This window comes from Podarcis tiliguerta (assembly GCF_965153285.1).
Source record: "Podarcis tiliguerta genome assembly, chromosome: 7".
In the NCBI taxonomy this organism is placed as follows: Eukaryota; Metazoa; Chordata; class Lepidosauria; order Squamata; family Lacertidae; genus Podarcis; species Podarcis tiliguerta.
In genome coordinates, this window is record NC_139540.1 from 34,242,107 (window position 1) to 34,261,674 (window position 19,568).

Consider the following 19,568-nt stretch of genomic DNA (forward strand, 5'->3'; position numbering starts at 1 on the left):
CCAACCCACAATGCCGCGGAAGTCCAGCCAGCCGCATTTAACCAATTAGAGACGCGCGTAACAAGGCGAGCCGCGACTGGCCAGGAGGTGCTTTCCGCTGCAGCCAATGGGGTCCCCCGGAGCGCCGAGGTGCCGGAGACCTGTGAGCGCCCGCCTGGCTGGGTGAATGTTGTCTCCGGGGGTAGAAGGTTCCAATCCTGCTGACCTCTGGCCGGGCGCCCCGGGGTGCAAAGCGCCTTCTCCCCGCCCGGCCTCCTTTCGCACGAGAGCGGCCTCCGCGGCAGCAGATACGTGACCTGGACCGTTCCTTCTTCTGGCGGGGCGGGAGCAAGAAAGCGCCTCCCCTTTCGCATCCTATGAAAGTGAGGGCGGGGAATGGGGGACCTTCGGAGTGGGGAGTCGGTGGGGAGAAGGAGCCTGGGGAGGGTTAAGGGGTATTGGGCCACCGAAGGCAGGGGAAGCCAGACCAAGGAGAGTGACCCCGGGCAGGGTAACCTAAGAGTCCCCTGACCTCTTCCCACCCCAATCACAAGCTCTTATTTTAAATCATCAAAACATCAGGGGTTTCTAATGGCTGCCTTTCTCTCCATAGTATCAGCTTATGTATGTTTACCCTGATTTAAGCCCGATTTCGTTTAGTGGGGCTTAGTCCCTGCTAGCCTAAAGTGTGGTACTATGTGGGTCTACTCAGATGGAAATTCCATTGGGTTCAATGGGCAACCCTCCCAGGTAATTGGGGATATGATTGCAGCAGAAGCTGATTTCAGTTATCTGGCCCTGGGGAATGGGGAGGAGAGGAGGTTTAAGCGCTGGCATATAAGGTAGCAATCCCTTGTGTACTGAACTTCTGATATTTTTGCGATACAAACCAGTACGAGAAATAGTACAAATGACCAACATAGCATCTTGGATGTCCACATCTGGGAAGAAGTTCTGTCGCAGTGAGCTAGATTTACTTTTGGCTGACTATTTGGTTAACCGTTGTTTCATTTTAGAAAAGGCTTGCTGCAGCATCTAAGACTTGGTGTTTAAATATAGCCACAGTGCTATACGTATGGTGAGTTGCTTTTGTTTTTCAAAAGAGAAACAAAAGTGATTTCTTTGGGTCAGACTGTGTATATGCTTGCAAGTTAGTCCTATTTAAACAAGTAGGATTTCTAAGAAGGCATGCGTACACCTGGCAGTGTTTGAGTATGAACTTATGCATGCTTACCAGGGAGCAAGCCCTACTGGCAGAGTGGGATTTATGAATAAACGTGCATATAGGATTGTGCTGCGCACTGAAGTAAGTAAAAAACAACAGTGAAATAGATGAGGCATATTTGTTATAATGAATTACATATAATTCTTAATATGAGAATGTTGTCAGTCTCTGGCTCAGGTTGTGGTCAGAAGCTGTATCAAGTTTCTTTGGTGATATTTGTGTAATTCTGAATCAGTAAATAGCACAAATATTTGTCTGTGGCCCTAAGGACCATCAATTTCAGTAAAAGCCACATACAGTATTTAGGGTTGATCCTAAGCATAGCTTTTGAAGTTAGCTTCATGGAAACAAATATCCTGATTTCCAGACCAGTTTAATTTCTCAATACTTTATTCATGGTGGAGTTAGCTCATATTTTTAGCTCAGTGGCTTTCAGATTCCACCTTCAAGGAGCCCTTTCTGCATTGCTTTGTCTGCTGCAGAACTTGAGGGTGTCTACCCACAAGAACCTTGTGCATTCAGAATATTCTGGACCATGTTTACTAAGGTGAACAGACATTTCATAGAGAACACCGGCCATATTGGTCCTCATTGTTGCTGCATGTGAGCTGTGAGTGCACGCTGGATTATACTCAACAATGTCCTCATACTTTGCAGGGAGAAATATCTAGGAAGCTTGGGTTGTTGTCAACATTAGCCATACTTAAGTAGACTCGTTCAAATCATTGGATATCATTAATAAGTCTGTTTCAGTGGTTTTACTCTGAGTATGACTTGGTTGGATTCAATCCCTTGACTGTCATCATGGCTCTTTCAATTGAGGAACCTGTGATAAGCATATGAGGATTCTCTGGAGCAAAGTTTGAAAATTGCTATTCTAATAATCTAGTTATTGAATTTAGGTTCCGGCGGTGCGTTGTGTTTTGTTTTGCCAGGGGTGGCATGCAGCAGTTTAGAAGGTTGCCTTTCCACTACTCGTGCCATGCTTCCTTTATTCAGATGATAATTCCAATGCACAATTTTGGAAATTAGATCCTTATGGAGATTGTATACCTTCATATTCCATCCAGCATTGCAACTGATAAATACATATGCTGCGTGAAGCTCTTTGGGCACTGGTAAAGACCTGAACAACTACATGCCTTCATTTGCTTACCCAAGAGAATTCTGTTCTGTTTACTGTATAATAGTCCCTTTAGGCACTTTTGAAGACTGTATATGAAATGTTATGTTCACAATGCATGGAAGCCCTTGTTATATCTAAAATAGCATTTTGGATTCTGACTGAAGCCTTCACAATATTAAAAACTTGGAGCCAATTTTCACTATGCTTTTGTGCTTTGTGTGTATGTGAAGGTGAAATGCAAATGCTTTAGTGATTATTTCACCCACCTATCCCATTTACTTGCTTTTGGGGTAAAGCTGGGAGTCCTTGCATAGTGGGATGGGCCAAAGGGTTGAGCATTGTCAAGCTTTACATATCTTTATATGTATGGTGATAACTGTGGATTAGGAATAATTCTTGCCCAGCAAGAATTATTCTATTACTGACTTATGTTGATAGCTGAAATAGTGATAAGATGTGCTATGTATTAGATTCTTTGACTTGCTGTCTGATTTTGGTGGAAGGAAATGGGAACTTTGAGTGCATTAAAAATTAAAACAATACATACTGTGTCTTAGGTTTGCCTTTTTGTTGAATTTTGAATAGTGATCTGAGCAGCATGTGCTGACTAGTGTCTTTTAAAGACTCCTAAAGAATTACTTAAGGAAATATAATTTGAACCACACCAAGCTAATGACAGTGGCCATTAACTCCACAATATTTCTAATAACATTTCTTTTCCAGCAGAATTTTATGTATGACAAGCAAAAATGAACAGCAGTATGAGTGAAGAGCCTGATGCGTTATCTGTAGTTAATCAGCTGAGGGACCTTGCAGCTGATCCCCTAAACAGAAGAGCAATTGTGCAGGATCAGGGATGTCTACCAGGCCTTATTTTATTTTTGGATCATCCCAATCCCCCAGTTGTCCATTCAGCCCTACTGGTAAGTATCTTCTGTTTCCTAATTGTGCAACTTTTTTCCTATGCATTCTGTAGCATGACTATGTGATTGGCACTCTAAATTTCAGGATTTAATATTAAATAAGCACTCATTGGCTGTTGCAACCATATTTTACACCAGTGTGTTTCCATAAAATATCTTAAAACAAAACATTTTAGAAAATTTTACTGAAGAAGAAAAGATGTATTGTAATAGCACAGATTCTTAGCCAGAGAGGATCACCTAAAAATGACATTCCCAAATGCAGTTTATGCTCTTGTCACTCTGGTACATTCTGAGAAACTATGGCATTGAAGTGGAGGATTTCTTTAAAAAGAAATAAAGAAATTTATTGATGCAACTTTAAAGATACCAAAGTTTAGCAATGTATATCAAATATGAGAGTTCAGGAGCAGTGTTAATTCTGTTTGATGCCAGGTCCCGCCCCCACCTCAAGGTAAAAGTAGTCATAGTTCTCATCTTCCCACTCTCCAAATTAGAATCTAGTCCTACTGAAATAAATGGGCCTTACTCCCAGGTAAATGTATAAAGTGTAAGTTGGCAGTCTAAATTAATAATGAAACATAACAGAAATACTCTTCAGCAGGTATTAGGGCAATGGACATGCTGCATCAGAGCTGTTAGGAACTAAGCAAACATTAATGTTGGCACAAGACCAATTACACAACACAATGACAACTGGCTCAAGGTCCTCTTGTTTCTGAATGTCACTTAATCGTGACACATGCAGTCTTAGAGCTCAGAGAAAATATGATGCTAAGTAGAACAATGAAGAACCTAAATTGTTTGTATGATAACAATTTACCTCCCCAAAGCAAGCACCCATATACATACAACATCTGTCAACTAAACTTATCCTTCTCCAGCTGAACAAGTTGACAGGCTTGCTCTTAAAATCTATTCATCTTAAAGATTCAGTAATATCGATCAGCATGGGATGTATGTGGAAAAAGGGTTGCAGAATAGGAGAGAGGAGGAGGAGGAGGAAGTGATCTGTGTCAAGGAAGAGTTGAGAAAAGGAGGAGGGTGGAAGAAAAAGGAGTGAAGGTGAAAATGGGAGTGTAAAGGTGATTGAAAAAAGGAGGGGTAAGAGGCATGGGAATGGAGCTGAAGATGAAAGGGCATGGAAGGTCTATACAATAGGAGGGGATGGTGAAAAGGGTGCTTTGTAGGTGCAATGTGTGGGAGGAGGAAGGTGCAGGAAGTTACCATGAAGGTGTGCAAGGGGGAATTGTGCAAAAGGAGGGGGAGGAGGCAAGGACATGGGGTGAAGGTGAAAAGGGGTGTAAAGCAGGACTGCAGAATGAGAGAGAAGTGGCTTCAGAAATGACATGAAGGTGAAAGCGAGCTTAGTAGTTGCATAGTTGGGATGGGAAAACTGGTAGGTGGGTTGATGAGAGGAGCAAGCAGGAGTGCAGCCCCTAGTTTTATACATATATAACGCAAAAACACTCCTTCAGCAGCAACAATGCAAATACAATGCTTTGAACAGCTGCACATTTAACCTTCATATTTTGAGTTATCCCATTATACGCAACTTGCTGGAAATGTTAACTTAGTTTTATATGATACTATATTTGCTGATAGACAACTGAAAGAATCAGTTCTCTTAATTCAATATTTAGTCAAAATCATATTTATATAATTACTGGGATTTTTCTAGACAAGAATACGCCAAAAATATTTTGGGGTGCAGCTTATTAAACTAAAATTGCATATGTTCTAACCATTACATAAAATATCTTCAGAATTGATACTGTTTATTTTTGAGAGATGTATAAAAGAAAAATTAGAAACAATAGCATTATTCTATTAGATTACTTTAACTTGCCCTTTCTTACAGGCTCTCCGCTATTTGGCGGAATGTCGTGCCAACAGAGAAAAGATGAAAAGCGAACTAGGTATGATGCTGAGCTTACAAACCGTCGTGCAAAAGTAAGTATAGTGTGCTATCTATAGTAAAAGTACATACAGTGGTGCCTCGCAAGACGAAAAGAATCCGTTCCGCGAGTCTCTTCGTCTAGCGGTTTTTTCGTCTTGCGAAGCAACCCCATTAGCGGATTAGCGCTATTAGCGGTTTAGCGGCTATTAGCGGCTATTAAAGGCTTAAGGGATTAGCGGATTAGCTGCTAAAAGGCTATTAGCAGCTTAGTGCCTTAGAAAAAGGGGGTGGGGAGCGGGAAAAAATCGCAGGAACTCGCAAGACATTTTCGTCTTGCGAAGCAAGCCCATAGGAAATTTGTTCTGTGAAGCACCTCCAAAACGGAAACCCTTTCGTCTAGCGGGTTTTCCGTCTTGCGAGGCATTCGTCTTGCGGGGCACCACTGTAATTTATCATAGAATCCTAGAACTCTAGAGTTGGAAGGGACCCCAAGAGTCATCTTGTCTAACTCCCTGCAGTACAGATATCTCAGCTGGAGCATCCATGACATCCAACCTTTGCTTTAAAATCTTCCAATGAAGGTTGGAGTATGTACATATTTCCTTCCTACCACCACCTTACGAGGGAGTCTGTATCCCCTTACAAACTATCAGATTATTGCGGTATATAGTGTGTTTCTGTCTTAAAATTGTTTTAAGAATAAGGGACTTGGGAATTAGATTGCAAAGGTGGCTTCCTTGTTCAAGCAGATTCCTTTCATAATCTCCAATACAGTGGTACCTCGGGTTACATACGCTTCAGGTTACATATGCTTCAGGTTACAGACTCTGCTAACCCAGAAAAAGTGCTTCAGGATAAGAACTTTGCTTCAGGATAGGAACAGAAATCGGGCTCTGGCGGCACGGCAGCAACAGGAGGCCCCATTAGCTAAAGTGGTGCTTCAGGTTAAGAACAGTTTCAGGTTAAGTACGGACCTCTGGAACGAATTAAGTACTTAACCCGAGGTAGCACTGTACATGTATTCCTGGCTTTGCATGTAACATTGAAAACACTGTGAGGATACTGGTATGTTCAGTAGTTCTTGATACTAAGTGGCTAGTTAATGAAAGCAAAAATCCAATTACTTGGCTCAAAGCATTCTATTCCAAGATAGTATGCCTCTTCCAGAGTCTCATACTGAACTACTTGAACTAAACTGATCTATTCAACCCCCCCCCCCCAATTTATTATTTGCCTAAAACGATTAGCTCAGTAACTATGTATTTAATTGCACAGGAGTACCTTTCAGGTATGATAAGATGCACACAATCCTGTAAACCAAGCCACTGCCTCAGTTTTGATTTAACACAATTTTACTTGCTTGTACTGCTCACAAATAATTAACCATGGTTAGAAGGTCACAAATAGCCTTCTAAAATTGGACCCTTTGTTATGACACCTTCCCCATAAAAGGATATTTGAAGAAAAAGATGCCCTCTCTGACACTACAAACGGGATTATATGGTATACTTTTAAATGGGTTGTGAACATTTTATACACTTAGCCGAAAGATAAATTATTCATGCACACTAAGAGTATTGTGCAGTTTGGAAATGCAGTGTTGGATGAATTGCAAGACATAGTAATAAAAGGTAATACCGCCATCTAGTGTGTCAAATTAGAACAGACCAAAATAATTCTACTTGATCTGAAGATACACCTTGTTTTGTCAGAATTATAATTGTTGGTCGGAAGGAAATACATACGTACTACAAATTTTCAGAATTGAAAATTTTGCAAAACAACTTAAACACCAACTTTTGTTTTGTGATCTTATACAAATATTATGTTCTGCAATCATGCTAAACATTAAATCTTCAAAACTGGTTAGGGGCTCATCTATAGCTGTACCAAAACACTCCCTGAATATCATTGTCCCATTCACAACCTACAAATTTGGGTGCCATTTCTCCACTTTCCAGAGGGGAGGGTATGTGCTGAAATTCACTCTTTGCTTTAAGCAGTCATGTCACTCTATTCTTTTTTTTTTTAGTCGAAACCATTATTCCCCCCCCCAAAAAAAAAGTACCTTCAAATAATAATTTTGGGTTTCATTGCATAGAATTGGAAATAGGTGATAATGATGGAACAAGCAGTATTTTAAAGCATCCATTAAACTTGATAGCTGGGCATTGTCTGAATTCTGAGATGTTAGAAATGCTGTAGTCTTCCGTGCAAATCGAAAAGCTATGAAGGGAAAATGCTGAAACAGGCTCTTGTCTGATATGCCGTCCTTTCTTGACAGCTTGCTGGAATAAAAAGCAAAGATTGCTCAAGCTGCTATTTTTAAAAGGGCCAGCATATTTTAATTTGACGTTAGTGTATGTGAAAGATGCCAGACTGACAGTATTCCAGGCTGAGGTCAGTACCTATGGAAGGGAAATAGCCAGGCTGGCAGTGGCCTTCTTCTTTTCCTTTTACTCCTTTGACTCCTTTGGGTTTTTGCAGTTACCCAAAGGAGAGCAATGTTGCTTGGTCCCTTGGTCCCTCTTTTGTCAGCTGATGCAGAAAGGTTGCTTGTGTTACTAAATACTCCCCCCCCCCCACTCATCATCTCTTCAGTACATTAAAATGCAATACCCATTGCTTTCTGATCAAATAAAGAACCACCCCACTTCATAGAAGGGAATCATAGAAGTGTAGAGTTGGAAGGGACCACAAGGGCCATCTAGTCCAACTCCCTGCAATGCAGGAATCTTTTACCCAACATGGGGCTCGAACTCACAACCCTGAGACCAACAGTCTCATGCTCTACCAACTGAGCTATCTCTCAGGACTCTCCCACTTCTCTGAGCAAGAAATAAAACCCTAGTTGGGGCGATGCAGATAAGTTCAGTTGGTTTTCTGTTGGTCTAATGGTGCTGTTGGATGGCGTTCTGTCAAAAGTAAGTGGCTGCTGTTCACTCTTATTGTGAAATGCAGAGTATCTGTGGGGAGAAGACAACAAGGAGATCCATGGTTTGAGACAGGAGGACGCGAATGCTGGATGGATGTTATGGGCAGAAGAGGGAGAGCAAGAGGAATATTGGAGAGAGGAGAGTTCCAGAGAAAGCTTTGCAGGGAGTAGTGCTGAGGTGAAGAAGCCCAGTTCAATAGAACTCCTAGTCAGCTAGGGCTCTCTGCATTGTGTGGGCAAGAAACCTCAATGGGAATTAAGTCGGTGCATACAGTTTTGATAGTCAGATGAAAACTTTTCGTATTGGGGCATTAGAAGGGTCATGCAGACAAGGTATGGAAACCATGGATGTCTGCCTGGTTTTCATGTTGTTTGGAAGGAGGGTTGTGTTGGGGGTGTGTGTTTCTGTTGCTGCTGTTGGTTTTTTTTTTATCTTTATATTTTGTTGTGATTTATGTGGAAATTGCTCAGTTTGGTTGTGTATTTAATGTTTTATTTATTGTTTATAAATACTTTAGTTACGTTGTAGTTATGGGTTTTGTAATGTTGTAAACCACCTTGAGGGGGGTTTGAACTGTGGAAAGGTGGCATCCAAATAAAATTAGGTATGTATGTATGGTTCCTAATTCAGCTAAAGATAACCAGACAGCATAAGGGGAAGTTAATGCATCGCTTAGCTTCATATTGAGAACCTTCATTTTGGAAATTTATAAAACCAGTACTGTACTGCTGAGGCAAAGGGTGTTGGGATGGTGATGTGGGTGCCTTCCTTCAAAGTTTTTCTTTTTCTTTTAATTCCTCCTGTGTGGTTTGAATTGTCTGTGGGCAATTCTTGGTGAGAGGAAGGAGAACCAGGTGCAGGGGGTGCAATTCATCTGTGTGACTGATGAGTGGCCGCCTGCCTTGTTATTCTGTCAGTGAATGGTTTCATTGTCTCCCTAGTTTTTGCAGTACACTTTTGTGCAGTGGAAGGACTTGACTGGTGAAAGTGGTTGGTGATTGAGTGTGAGTATTGGAATCACTGAGTGGATGGCGCCTTTGTGCATATTGGTGGGTATGAATGAGGTGTGGGTGTAGGTTGGGAAAGTGATACTGAATAAGTAGTAGGTATCATTGACTTGTGTCGATGTAAGGCAACACAGCTCCTGTCAACCTAGCAGTTTGAAAGCACCCCAAAAAGTGCATGTAGATAAATAGGTACTGCTCCGGCGGGAAGGTAAACAGTGTTTCTGTGCGCTCCTCTGGTTTTGGTGTTCCGTTGCGCCAGAAATGGCTTAGTCATGCTGGCCACATGACCTGGAAAAACTGTCTGCAGACAAACGCCGGCTTCCTGGGCCTGTAAAGCGAGATGAACGCTGCAACCCCAGAGTCGTCTGCAACTGGACTTAACTGTCGGTCCTTTACCTTTACCTTTAAGGCAACACTTGAGTGTGATGTGTAGTATTTGGTGAGTCAGGATGTGCCTTGGTAAGAGGAGGGCTGAAGGGGGAAGGGAACCATGATTCTAAAGGTGTTTCAGATACGGTGCCATGTTTTTGTTCTTTCAGATTTTATTATTTTATTTTATTGCATTGCATTGTACCCTAATTTCTGAGTTATATATATCATGTTATTTGTAAATTGCTTAGAGACTGTATTAAGCTGTTAAGAAATATATTTAACAAAACTAAAATACAAAGGATTGTAAAGCAAAATCCATACAAACCTCAGTTTGCTTTGCCTTAGGACCACCACACCAGGAGAGACAAAATTGTTGGCTTCTGAAATCTATGATATTCTTCAGTCTTCCACAATGTCCGACGTTGACAATGTGAACGAGATGAATTCACGGCGCCGGAAAGCTCAGTTTTTTCTGGGAAGTACAAATAAACGTGCTAAAACAGTCGTGTTACACATAGATGGCCTTGATGATTCGGTAAGAAAAGGGTGTTTTGGGGCATACAATGCACACTTATGTATCAAGGTGTGTGAAGGGCACCTTGTTTTCTGTAAGCATTCCTTGAGTTTACAGCTTAGACTGCTCTGTACTAAATGCCATAAACATAATAACATTTATGAAGTCTGTACCAATGTCTTAGATGTCGATAACTTGTAGGAGTTGATCTTAGTAGAATTTACTGTGCATCAGAATTTACTGATGCAAAACGTTAAATACCCCCAAGAAGCTGACAGTAGAAAGGTCACATTAAATAATTGACTGCATTAAGTTTGGACATCAGAACATCACAAGCTGCCTTCTTCTGAGTCAGATCATTGGTCCCTCTAGTTTAGTACTGTTTGCACTGATGGGCAGCATCTCTCCAGGGTCTCCCAGTAGCAGTCATCCCTACCGCTACCCAACAAGTGATACTTTATACTGGAAAAGGTTGATCAACCTAGCCATCAGATGAATGGTAATCCCCCCCCCCCCCGGTGTTTTTTCTTCTTCACATCATGAGACATTCATAACAATTTATCAACTTCCCATTGTTCAAGCCTAAGGAAATGTTGAATTTTCTTAGCCTGCTCTTCCTAACATCTTTTCTCATTGCCTGAGATTTCTCTTGGCTATTGGATAACTGTTGTAATAATGAGGTCTCAGTGGATTCTCCATGCAATGTCAGAATAACTTCTATAAATTTATCCTCCATTCCCCTGTAGATAACACCCCAGGGTCATGTTTGCCTTTTTATGGCTGCCAAGCAGCATGCAAGGCTGTTTGAGCATGTTATCCACAAGTGCCCTCAGGTCTCTGTTTCAGTTTTGTAGCCTTTAAAATTATCTAACCTGATCTTCTGCTGCACTGGCTTACATTTGTTCGGGGGTGGGGGGCCTAAGTAAGCCTTTTAAGAGAACCAGGTCTGTATATAGATCCCATCTTCTTTAATAAAGTCAGTGGCTGTTAATCGGATGAATAATGAGCATATGCATACCCTTGCTTTCCCAGAGTTACCTTCCTCCTCTTCTTGCCACCACCATTTTGCTCTCTCCTTATATTTCTCCCCTCCTCTGCCCGACCCGCTTCTTTAAGCCAGGTTTAATCAGTTCCAGTAGTCTTGTCCTTATTATGTTTACTGACTTGGTAGCTCATTTGTTTGCCCATCACTGTCTCTAAAGCTTCTCTAAAAGCCAGAAAAATGCTGCCTGTTTCTGTTTTGCCTGCCAATTTAAATACGCGTTACCACTGTAAATGGTCTGTGGTCAGCATATCTCAAAGCTGCCTGTATTGCTCTCCTAAAACAATGCTAATGCAGATCCTTGCAGTTTTACTCCTCTCTGTTTAGGTAAAGCTGCTTGTTTCTGGTAGCCAGCATGCAGTAAGAAATGTAGACATACTTAATTTGGAGGGCTTCTTTAGCTGCTGATGGCCTGGCAGCATATTCCTTCAAGAGCAAAAAGGGGCAAATGTGTATTAAAGTTTATTTGGTTTTTTAAGCTGTCCTCAAAACCTTCTCTGCTCTTAGGGAGATTTTTACTTGATTTTTAGTTTGTGCACAGCATGCCATTTCAGTCTACAAAGGGCAATGAAAAACACTGTTTGTAAATCATTTTGACCTCCAAGTGCTATCTTAAACTATAGTCAGCACTTGCAGCAGTTCTGAGTTTCAGGTAGGTGCTTCTAACATGGGCACCTACATTCATCCGTGAAATGTAAGCTATCTTTCAAGTGTAGAAATAATAACAACAGCAACAACAACAACTGGGATAATCATGTTCTTTTTGCCTCTTTTTCTTAAGATTTTAGGCAGTTAAAAAACCCCGGAAGAACAAGCAAGCAAGCAAATGCAAACCCTAAAGGACAATAATAACTGAACAGCTGTACTTCGTTTTTCACAGAAATGATACTAATTGGTCTCTCTTGTGAAATCTTATGTAATTACTGTCTAAAGCTCTATGTATATCCCAGCAATATACTTTAGTGGGCATGAACATTTTGTCACCACTCCTGCTTGCCCTGTCATCTCATAATCACCACCATAATTTGTTTTGTATGCTGCCTTTCCATAGTTAAAACCATGGTCAAGGCAGCTCGCAACGTGAAAAGATTTGCATAATTACAAGCATAACAAAAATAATCAAACAATAAATTAAACGCATCAAAAAGTGCACAGCCATAATTGAACCATTTCCACATAAATCATTATAAAATGTAAAAATTAATATAATATCAATAACAGTCACAACAACCCCTAAACAATACTGGTGTGTGTGTGTGTGTGTGTGTAGAGGACTGTTCTTTCTCATAAATACAGACTTCCAATGCATAGTCAGGTGTATCTGCATGTTACTCTTGAGGCAGAAACCCTGATAAAATTCAGCAGTTTGACTTAATCTTGCCAAACATGAACTTGTTGGATTTTAGTTCATTTTTCTTCCAGCCTCCGTATAGAGGATGAACTTGGTGTTGGTTATCTAAGCCCCAGTTACACCCCGGCTAGGTCACTGTAATGATGCTCTCTGTATGGGGCTGCTTTGAAGCAGAAAACACAACTTGAAAATCGGAGCACATTTGACTAATCTTATTTCACCTGTGTTGGCCTGATGTACATGCTGAAGTTTTATATATTGTTTCAATGGGTGTATTCTCTGGTTCAGTGGTAGAACACCTGTTTCCCATGTAGAAGATCTCAGCTGCAGCCTCTGGCATGTCCAGGTAGGGCTGGGAATGTGTCTTGCCTGAAACCCTGGCGAGCCACTGACACTCGGTGTAGATAATACTGAGCTAGCAGATGCACCAATGGTATGACTCTGTTTGATGCATCTTCCTATGTTCCACTGTGGTTTCCAGTTCTCATGTAATGTCAGACCATAGTTTGATACTACTTATGAATGAGTCTCATGTTTGTGTGCTCCCCACATCTTGTGTTGTTTGTGAGGAGACTGGGAGTTCCCCATAAGGTATGGAGTTGGATTTGTACTTTGGCTAAACTTAGTTTTACAAACGGACTAGGCTCTGAAACCATGGTTTGATCCTTTCTTGCTCTTAAAGGAACCTGCATCCCCAGATTTGGATGCAATGGGAAACTGGTGGCTATGCAAAATAAGAGGAGGAGGGAAGTGTGTGAGCCTGAGGCTTGTGTAGGCTTGTTAATATGGGAAAAACCATGGCTTCCTGTAACATCTGAGCCACCCTGCTGCCTTAGCCATAAACCCTGGGAGCTAGGCTTGAGGAGGGAGATAAGAATGCAGTGCTGGTTGAGAAGAATGTGTTCGTGTCGTAAGACAGCAAGCAAGCAGCTCATATACATGATTATGTAGGCCAGGCTGTGTTTCATATTGCGCTTGTGGTAGTTCTAAGAGGCCACTTATTTGTATGCTGATGTCTTTGAGACACTCAGTAAATGCATGGAAGCACGCTGAGCTAACGTAGAGCAGGTGCAACTAGCACAGGTCAGTGTCGTGTTGTTGCACAGTAGGCCCTGTCACTTGCTTTAAACGTAACCGTTCACTTGTGTGTTTTGTGAGCGGACATTTTCCTTTGCAATCAGAGTTCAGTTTGTGCAGTGCAGTGATGTCCATGAGCTGCCACAGATGAGGTAGCTGAAGGATACAACAGCTGCTTTGATGCATTCAGTCAGTATGGATACAAGGTGTCTGATAAATAGCAACTTAAACACTAACTGCTCATCAATGAGCATTGCAGTCAGTCAGAACTTAACCACAGGGGACTGTTTAGCTGATCATACGGAGAAAAGCTTGCTTTGCTTTTCAGCACTTTCCCCTCATTATTCACAGTTGATTCCATTCTGGTTTGTCGTCAAAATGTAGGCAGGAATGATGTTTTTAAATTCTCTTATGGCTAAATTCAGAGCCATTCCCTCTCCTCTTTTAAAATATATATATATTAAAAAGCATCATTCTGCTTCAATTCATGTGTCTTGTTTCTTAACTGATCTGTGTTTAACATACGCAATTATTTATTAGGTGTTTGCAAATAACTGGTGCCGTTAATTTTTAGTCTCGGAGAAACCTTTGCGAAGAGGCCTTGCTGAAGATTAAAGGGGTCATCAGCTTCACGTTTCAAATGGCAGTTCAAAGATGTGTAGTCCGAATCAGATCAGATTTGAAAGCAGAGGTAAGGTTTGCAGCCGTTTGCCTTTTACATTCTTCTGACGCTGAGTAATGACTTACTCACCTGCTCTTCTTTTCTGTTTTTCCATTTTCTTGTTGTATAGGCACTGGCAACAGCAATAGCATCAACCAAAGTTATGAAAGCCCAGCAAGTTGTGAAAAGTGAAAGTGGAGAAGAGGTGAGAGAACGCTTCGTAATTTAGAACGCAAGCCTGTTGGTAGCGTTGGCAATTAAAGAAAAGGAATTAAATGCAATTGGTCTATTCTTTGGGTGCAGCAATAATCCCACTGTCTGAACATACATGAAATTGTATGCAGATGTGGCTTTTTGGGGGATGTGTGTGTGTGCGTCGTCTCCTTTAATTTCTATTTTGAATCCAAGGCATGTTGTATCTATGCAATGTAAGCAGCAGTGTGTTCATACAGGGCGCCTCACTTCCTGAAACAAGAGAAAGCTGCTTCTTTTGTGGAGCTTTTATGCCAACTGTACATGGAAAATCTGGTAGAAGTTGAAAGTGTGTCATAGGTTTAGCATTGTAGAATATTGATTTCAGTTAGCAAGAGGTGCAAAATAGCCTTACGTAATGAAGGCATTAATGTCATGTTGCTAAGAGCGTTTGCAATCTTCTGAATTACAGTGATTATATTAAGCACAAACGTTTCGGAAACTCAAATTAATTACACAGGTCTCCAAGAGCTTGGTCTAAAGCCTGCTATAATGTAGGTGAACTCTTCCCATTGGTTGAGGAGCATGCTTATCAGGAAGTGAATGGAGGAGTTACTTTGTTCAGACCTATAAAGTTATCTTGCATGTCACAGTTCCTAGATTTGCTAAAACTCTGAACTATGTCTAAAACAGCAGTTGCATGAATGAGTGATGCTGAGCTTCGCAGCAAGGTCAGATTGGGTAAAAGGACTTTCTGGATCCCATTAAACAGATGCTGGTTCCATTCCAAGATACTCCTGTAGAAGTGGAGCAGAATACCGACCTCCCTGAGTATCTGCCAGAAGATGAAAGCCCTTCAAAGGAGCAAGACAAAGCAGTGTCCCGGGTTGGATCACACCCAGAAGGTGCCGCCAGCTGGCTGAGCTCAGCTGCAAACTTTCTCTCCAGATCCTTCTACTGGTGACTTTGAGTCAAGGCTTACAGGACTGTGTGAACCAACAGGGGGCCAGTTTTCCATTGGTGTGGTGAACTGCCAAGTGCAATTTGCAATAAGTTATCACAACAGATTTTTAGACTACACAAAACATATGCTGTCTTTTACATTTTGTTGGACTTTTGGTCTTTCAGGCCGGTGAGAAAGATGGAGGCATTTGTTAATGCCCTTGCCCTCACCTCTCTTCTCATATGTTTTATTGCCTCACTTTTTAATATGGGTCCATGATTAACCAAACTTCGTTGAGTGTATAGAGCTTTAAGTTAATATTAGTGATAAACACATACAGAACCCATCCAGTACAAATCTCAGGACATCTATACAAGGAAATTATTAGCCCTTAATTTTGCATAGATTGGAATGCCTTTTTTTCTTTTTCTTTTTGCCTTATTTCAAATTAGATATTTCCCCTGGAAGGTCATTCTAATGGGGGGGAAACCTGAATTGTTTACCATTTATTCCCTTCCCCATCACACTTGGTTCAGAGCTGGTATGTCATCATTCCACTTGGTGCATTGCAACAAGAATGATTCAAACTTGAACTTTACAGCCCTTGATGTGCTGGGATTTTTGTTTTTGTTCTAAACTGTCAGCCCTTGACCACTCGCAATTTGAACATTAGTAAATAAATGAAGGTGGAAATGTGAACGTGTAAGTAAATAATCTGTAAAAAAAAAAAATGCTTGTAATGATGCCTATGACTTTGTAAATATGATCAGAAACCACTGATTGCAATTTAGGTTGGATAAAGAAGCTCTGGTTTCAAAAGTTGCAACCTGTTCCAGTGACATCTTGGTTGCAGAATTTGTCTGTGGTAGAAAGTGTGATGTTGGCCTTACTCTGATATTGTTTTCAATTGGTTTAATGAGAGCTAAAAATGTAACATAGTGGCCAGTGGGTGGGTGGGAGGGAATAAAATGCCTAATATGCCATTGTGCCACTGCCCTACAATCTAGACTTTTGTCGCTTGGTGGAAATTTCATGTATAATCCCAGTTGCCTTTTATGCTTCTCAGTTCCACCTTTATACCCTTTGGACAACCATTATGAAATATGGAGCAATCCAAAAATAGTTTGTGAAGCGTGGAGCAGGGCAAAAGCCAGCATGTGCCTGATGCCCAGAGGGGGGTGGGCATCCTGGAAAAAAGTCCTTGTAAGTGCACTCACCTAGTCTAGACAACAAGGAAACCTGCACCTGGAGAATTGGCTTCACTTGGCGATCTCGCAGACAATTAAGGTGCTTGGACCATTACATCTTGTCTCTGCCTAGCTTTCAGAAAGGATCATGCAAGTAAATATTCAGTAGGCAAAATATTAAGCATAGCAATTAGGTTACTGAAATATTGTCTGGGATTTTTCTCAGTGCATTAGAAAACCTTGTACACAACTTGTACGCACCACAGGAATACAGCTGTGACACTGCAATGCTACCCTAGAGTTGATTCTGCAGTGCTTCTTTTTGTGGTGTGATCCATACGAATTTTTACTTAAATCAGTGACGTACACGTATCAAGGCAGTGCTTTTGCCCCTTTGGAGGTCTTATCTCTGTGTCTTGCACAGTAGCAGTAATTAAGTAGCATCAAGACGCTTATTAGTAAAAACAAAATGGCAGGGGGAAGTGTAAAGTTCCAGTGACAAATAAAAGTTCTCATAAATTCAGCCTACTTTTGAGATAAAGAGCTTACTTTCAGATTTTATTATTTCTATTTTTTAACGTACCTAGTTTATTTGGTTGAAGTTTACACGCACAGAATACAAGCTTTCTAAGGCATGTATTGTATTAAATATGTATTTCGAAGCATATTGCTGTCTAGAATGTTACAGTACCAAACGTGTTTGCAAAGCCCTCTGTTGTGTAGCCATGGATACAATGTTTACTTTTTGTTTTAACATCTCTCTCTCTCTGTGCAATTTGCATTGCCGCACACCAACTGCACTACCTGACACACCCCTTTGGATATTAATGGTTCAGTACAAGTAGATATTAAAACTTGTGTAATCAATCTGTAGGTATATATATTTTTTCCTTTGGTCAGTATTGCAGCTCTCCCAGTTAAAGCATCTATAAAAGAGCTTTGGAAATACTGTAAAATAAAAGTGTAATATAATGAACTGGCATTCCTCTAGTTTTATAAGAGTTTTTAAGGGTTTTTGTCTCTAGAGCAGGAATGGGGAACCTGTGGCCATCCAGATATTGCTGGATCACAGCTCCAGTCATCCTCTCCGTTAGCGACACTTTTTGGGACTACAGGGAGAATATCTGGGTGGCCACAGAGTCTCCATCCCTTTCTTTAAAGCTGGTGCTTTTTGCTTTCAGAATTCATAAGGATCAAAATGTGCTCATGGTCACAATTGAGGGAGCAGGACTGCAGCTTGTATTGGGGGTGCCTGTGTATTGATAACGAGAAACTATTATTATCCATGGAAGTAGAGTTCAGGTTGCCATGTCCGTGGATGCAAGCTACAGAACGCTGCTTGTTAGCAGAAACAAGGTATGGGTTCTAGTATATGGTATATGGGGCCAGTGTGGTGTAGTGGTTAAGAGCGGTAGTCTCGTAATCTGGGGAACCGGGTTCGCGTCTCCGCTCCTCCACATGCAGCTGCTGGGTGACCTTGGGCTAGTCACACTTCTTTGAAGTCTCTCAGCCCCACTCACCTCACAGAGTGTTTGTTGTGGGGGAGGAAGGGAAAGGAGAATGTCAGCCGCTTTGAGACTCCTTAAAAAGGGAGTGAAAGGCGGGATATCAAATCCAAACTCCTCTTCTCTTATTATATGAGACTTGATTCAGCTCTACTACTTACTATTCCATTGTTGAAGGCCTTGTCCCCTTGCCCTTGGCCCCTTATTATGATGTCATGATTGGTATCAAAACGCTATCGGTTTTCTTTATTCTTCCAAAAGTCAGATTACTCCATTTAATTTGCTAGGGAATGTGTATTCTGGTTAGATGCAATGTCCTATTTTTAATAGCTCCAAATCTCTGTGTGTCAGAGTTGAAATTTCTCAGCATTCCTCTTAAGCCCTATTCTTATGTATTCTTATCAATTGACAAGCACAAAGTCTTGGTTTTATTTTTGGCTCCCTCTTTACTCCCCCCCCCCCCCATATTTAGCCTGTAACCAACTCTTGATTTTCCAATATTGCAGAAATGCAACCTTTCCACCCCTCTCAGCAAAAGCCAACCTTCACACTAGTCCTCTCTCACCTGGATTACTGCAACGGTCTGCACTCTCATCTTCTATTCTTGTATGTCATCCCACAAAGTTTTCCTTCCAAAGCTGCTTTCTGGGAGGCATCATATTTTAAAATAAAAAAGTCTCCATATTGGGGTTCACTCTTTTTCTTTTAAATTCATCTTGAAAATTCATACATGTTCTGCCAATGCTGCACTAGATGGCAGCATAGAAATATTATTGTAGAAACTCAGTATCTGAGAAAGAGACTGGACTGCAAGCTTTTGAATTGCACTTAGTTTTGATTTTTGGATGCATGATGATTTATCCTGGCATTTTGCAATATGTAGATTAGCAGCAGGATAGGCCTATGAACTGATGGACTACTTCTGTCTGTCTGTCTGTCTGTCTGTCTATCTGTCTCTCTCTCTTTCTCTCCGTCCCTCTCTCAGTATCTGGTAGTAGATTCCTCAGGGGTTTTTTTAGAGTTCTCATAGAATTTTAATTTTTTTTATGCTGAGGTGGAGAGCCAACACAGGAAATGTGTGGTTTTCATATGTTCTTTCTTTTTTGACATGAATAATGTATATGGCTAAGATGGGAAGAGTTGGAAAAACTGCACATTATAATGACAAGATATATAATTTCAAAACATAATGCCAATCCACCTATCCAAGTAACCTGCAAAATATTTGAATATTCAAAAGTTTTGGTATTGGGCTGTCTATATCATTTTGTAAATCATACAACAGTACGTCTACATGAAAAAAACCTATCATGGGTGCAATCTATCATATTTTTTCCTGCACAATTTTCCTTTAAACAAACAAATGTATTTTTTTTTAATGAACCAAAGTTGTGCAAGAGCAACCTGGTAGGTAGATATTGCCTTGTGTGTGTCTATATATTCTAGTTGCTTTTGCTACTAAAGCATCCTCTTATGTTCCGTACCAATCTTACAGAACAGTCCTAACCATGTCTGCTTAGAAGTTAAATCTTATTGGACTCATTGGGGTTTACTCCCAGGTAAGTCGGGTTAGGATTGCATCCTTAGATGTTGGAGAGCCTGTGGAGTGTTGGGGATGGGCTATTGAA

At 41.0% G+C, this 19,568-nt stretch overlaps 1 protein-coding gene and 1 long non-coding RNA gene across 3 annotated transcripts in view; one reads left to right on the forward strand and one right to left on the reverse strand.

The window, feature by feature from the left end:
• The window catches only part of LOC310682587, a 384,385-nt gene that overhangs the window by 50,826 nt on the left and 313,991 nt on the right, over window positions 1–19,568 (reverse strand). The window lies entirely within an intron of this gene.
• ARMC1 (armadillo repeat containing 1) lies at window positions 88–17,411 on the forward strand. 2 transcript variants are annotated; one of them, XM_083451386.1, is made up of 7 exons: window positions 88–362; window positions 3,054–3,253; window positions 5,115–5,206; window positions 9,814–10,003; window positions 14,027–14,143; window positions 14,244–14,318; window positions 15,078–17,411. In XM_083451386.1, exons 2-7 carry the CDS (start codon window positions 3,080–3,082, stop codon window positions 15,267–15,269), a joined length of 840 nt encoding a protein of 279 aa, XP_083307512.1. In that variant the 5' UTR covers window positions 88–362; window positions 3,054–3,079; the 3' UTR covers window positions 15,270–17,411. The 2 variants fall into 2 exon arrangements, with proteins under 2 accessions (XP_083307512.1, XP_083307511.1); XM_083451385.1 differs by having other exon boundaries at window positions 89–362; window positions 3,057–3,253.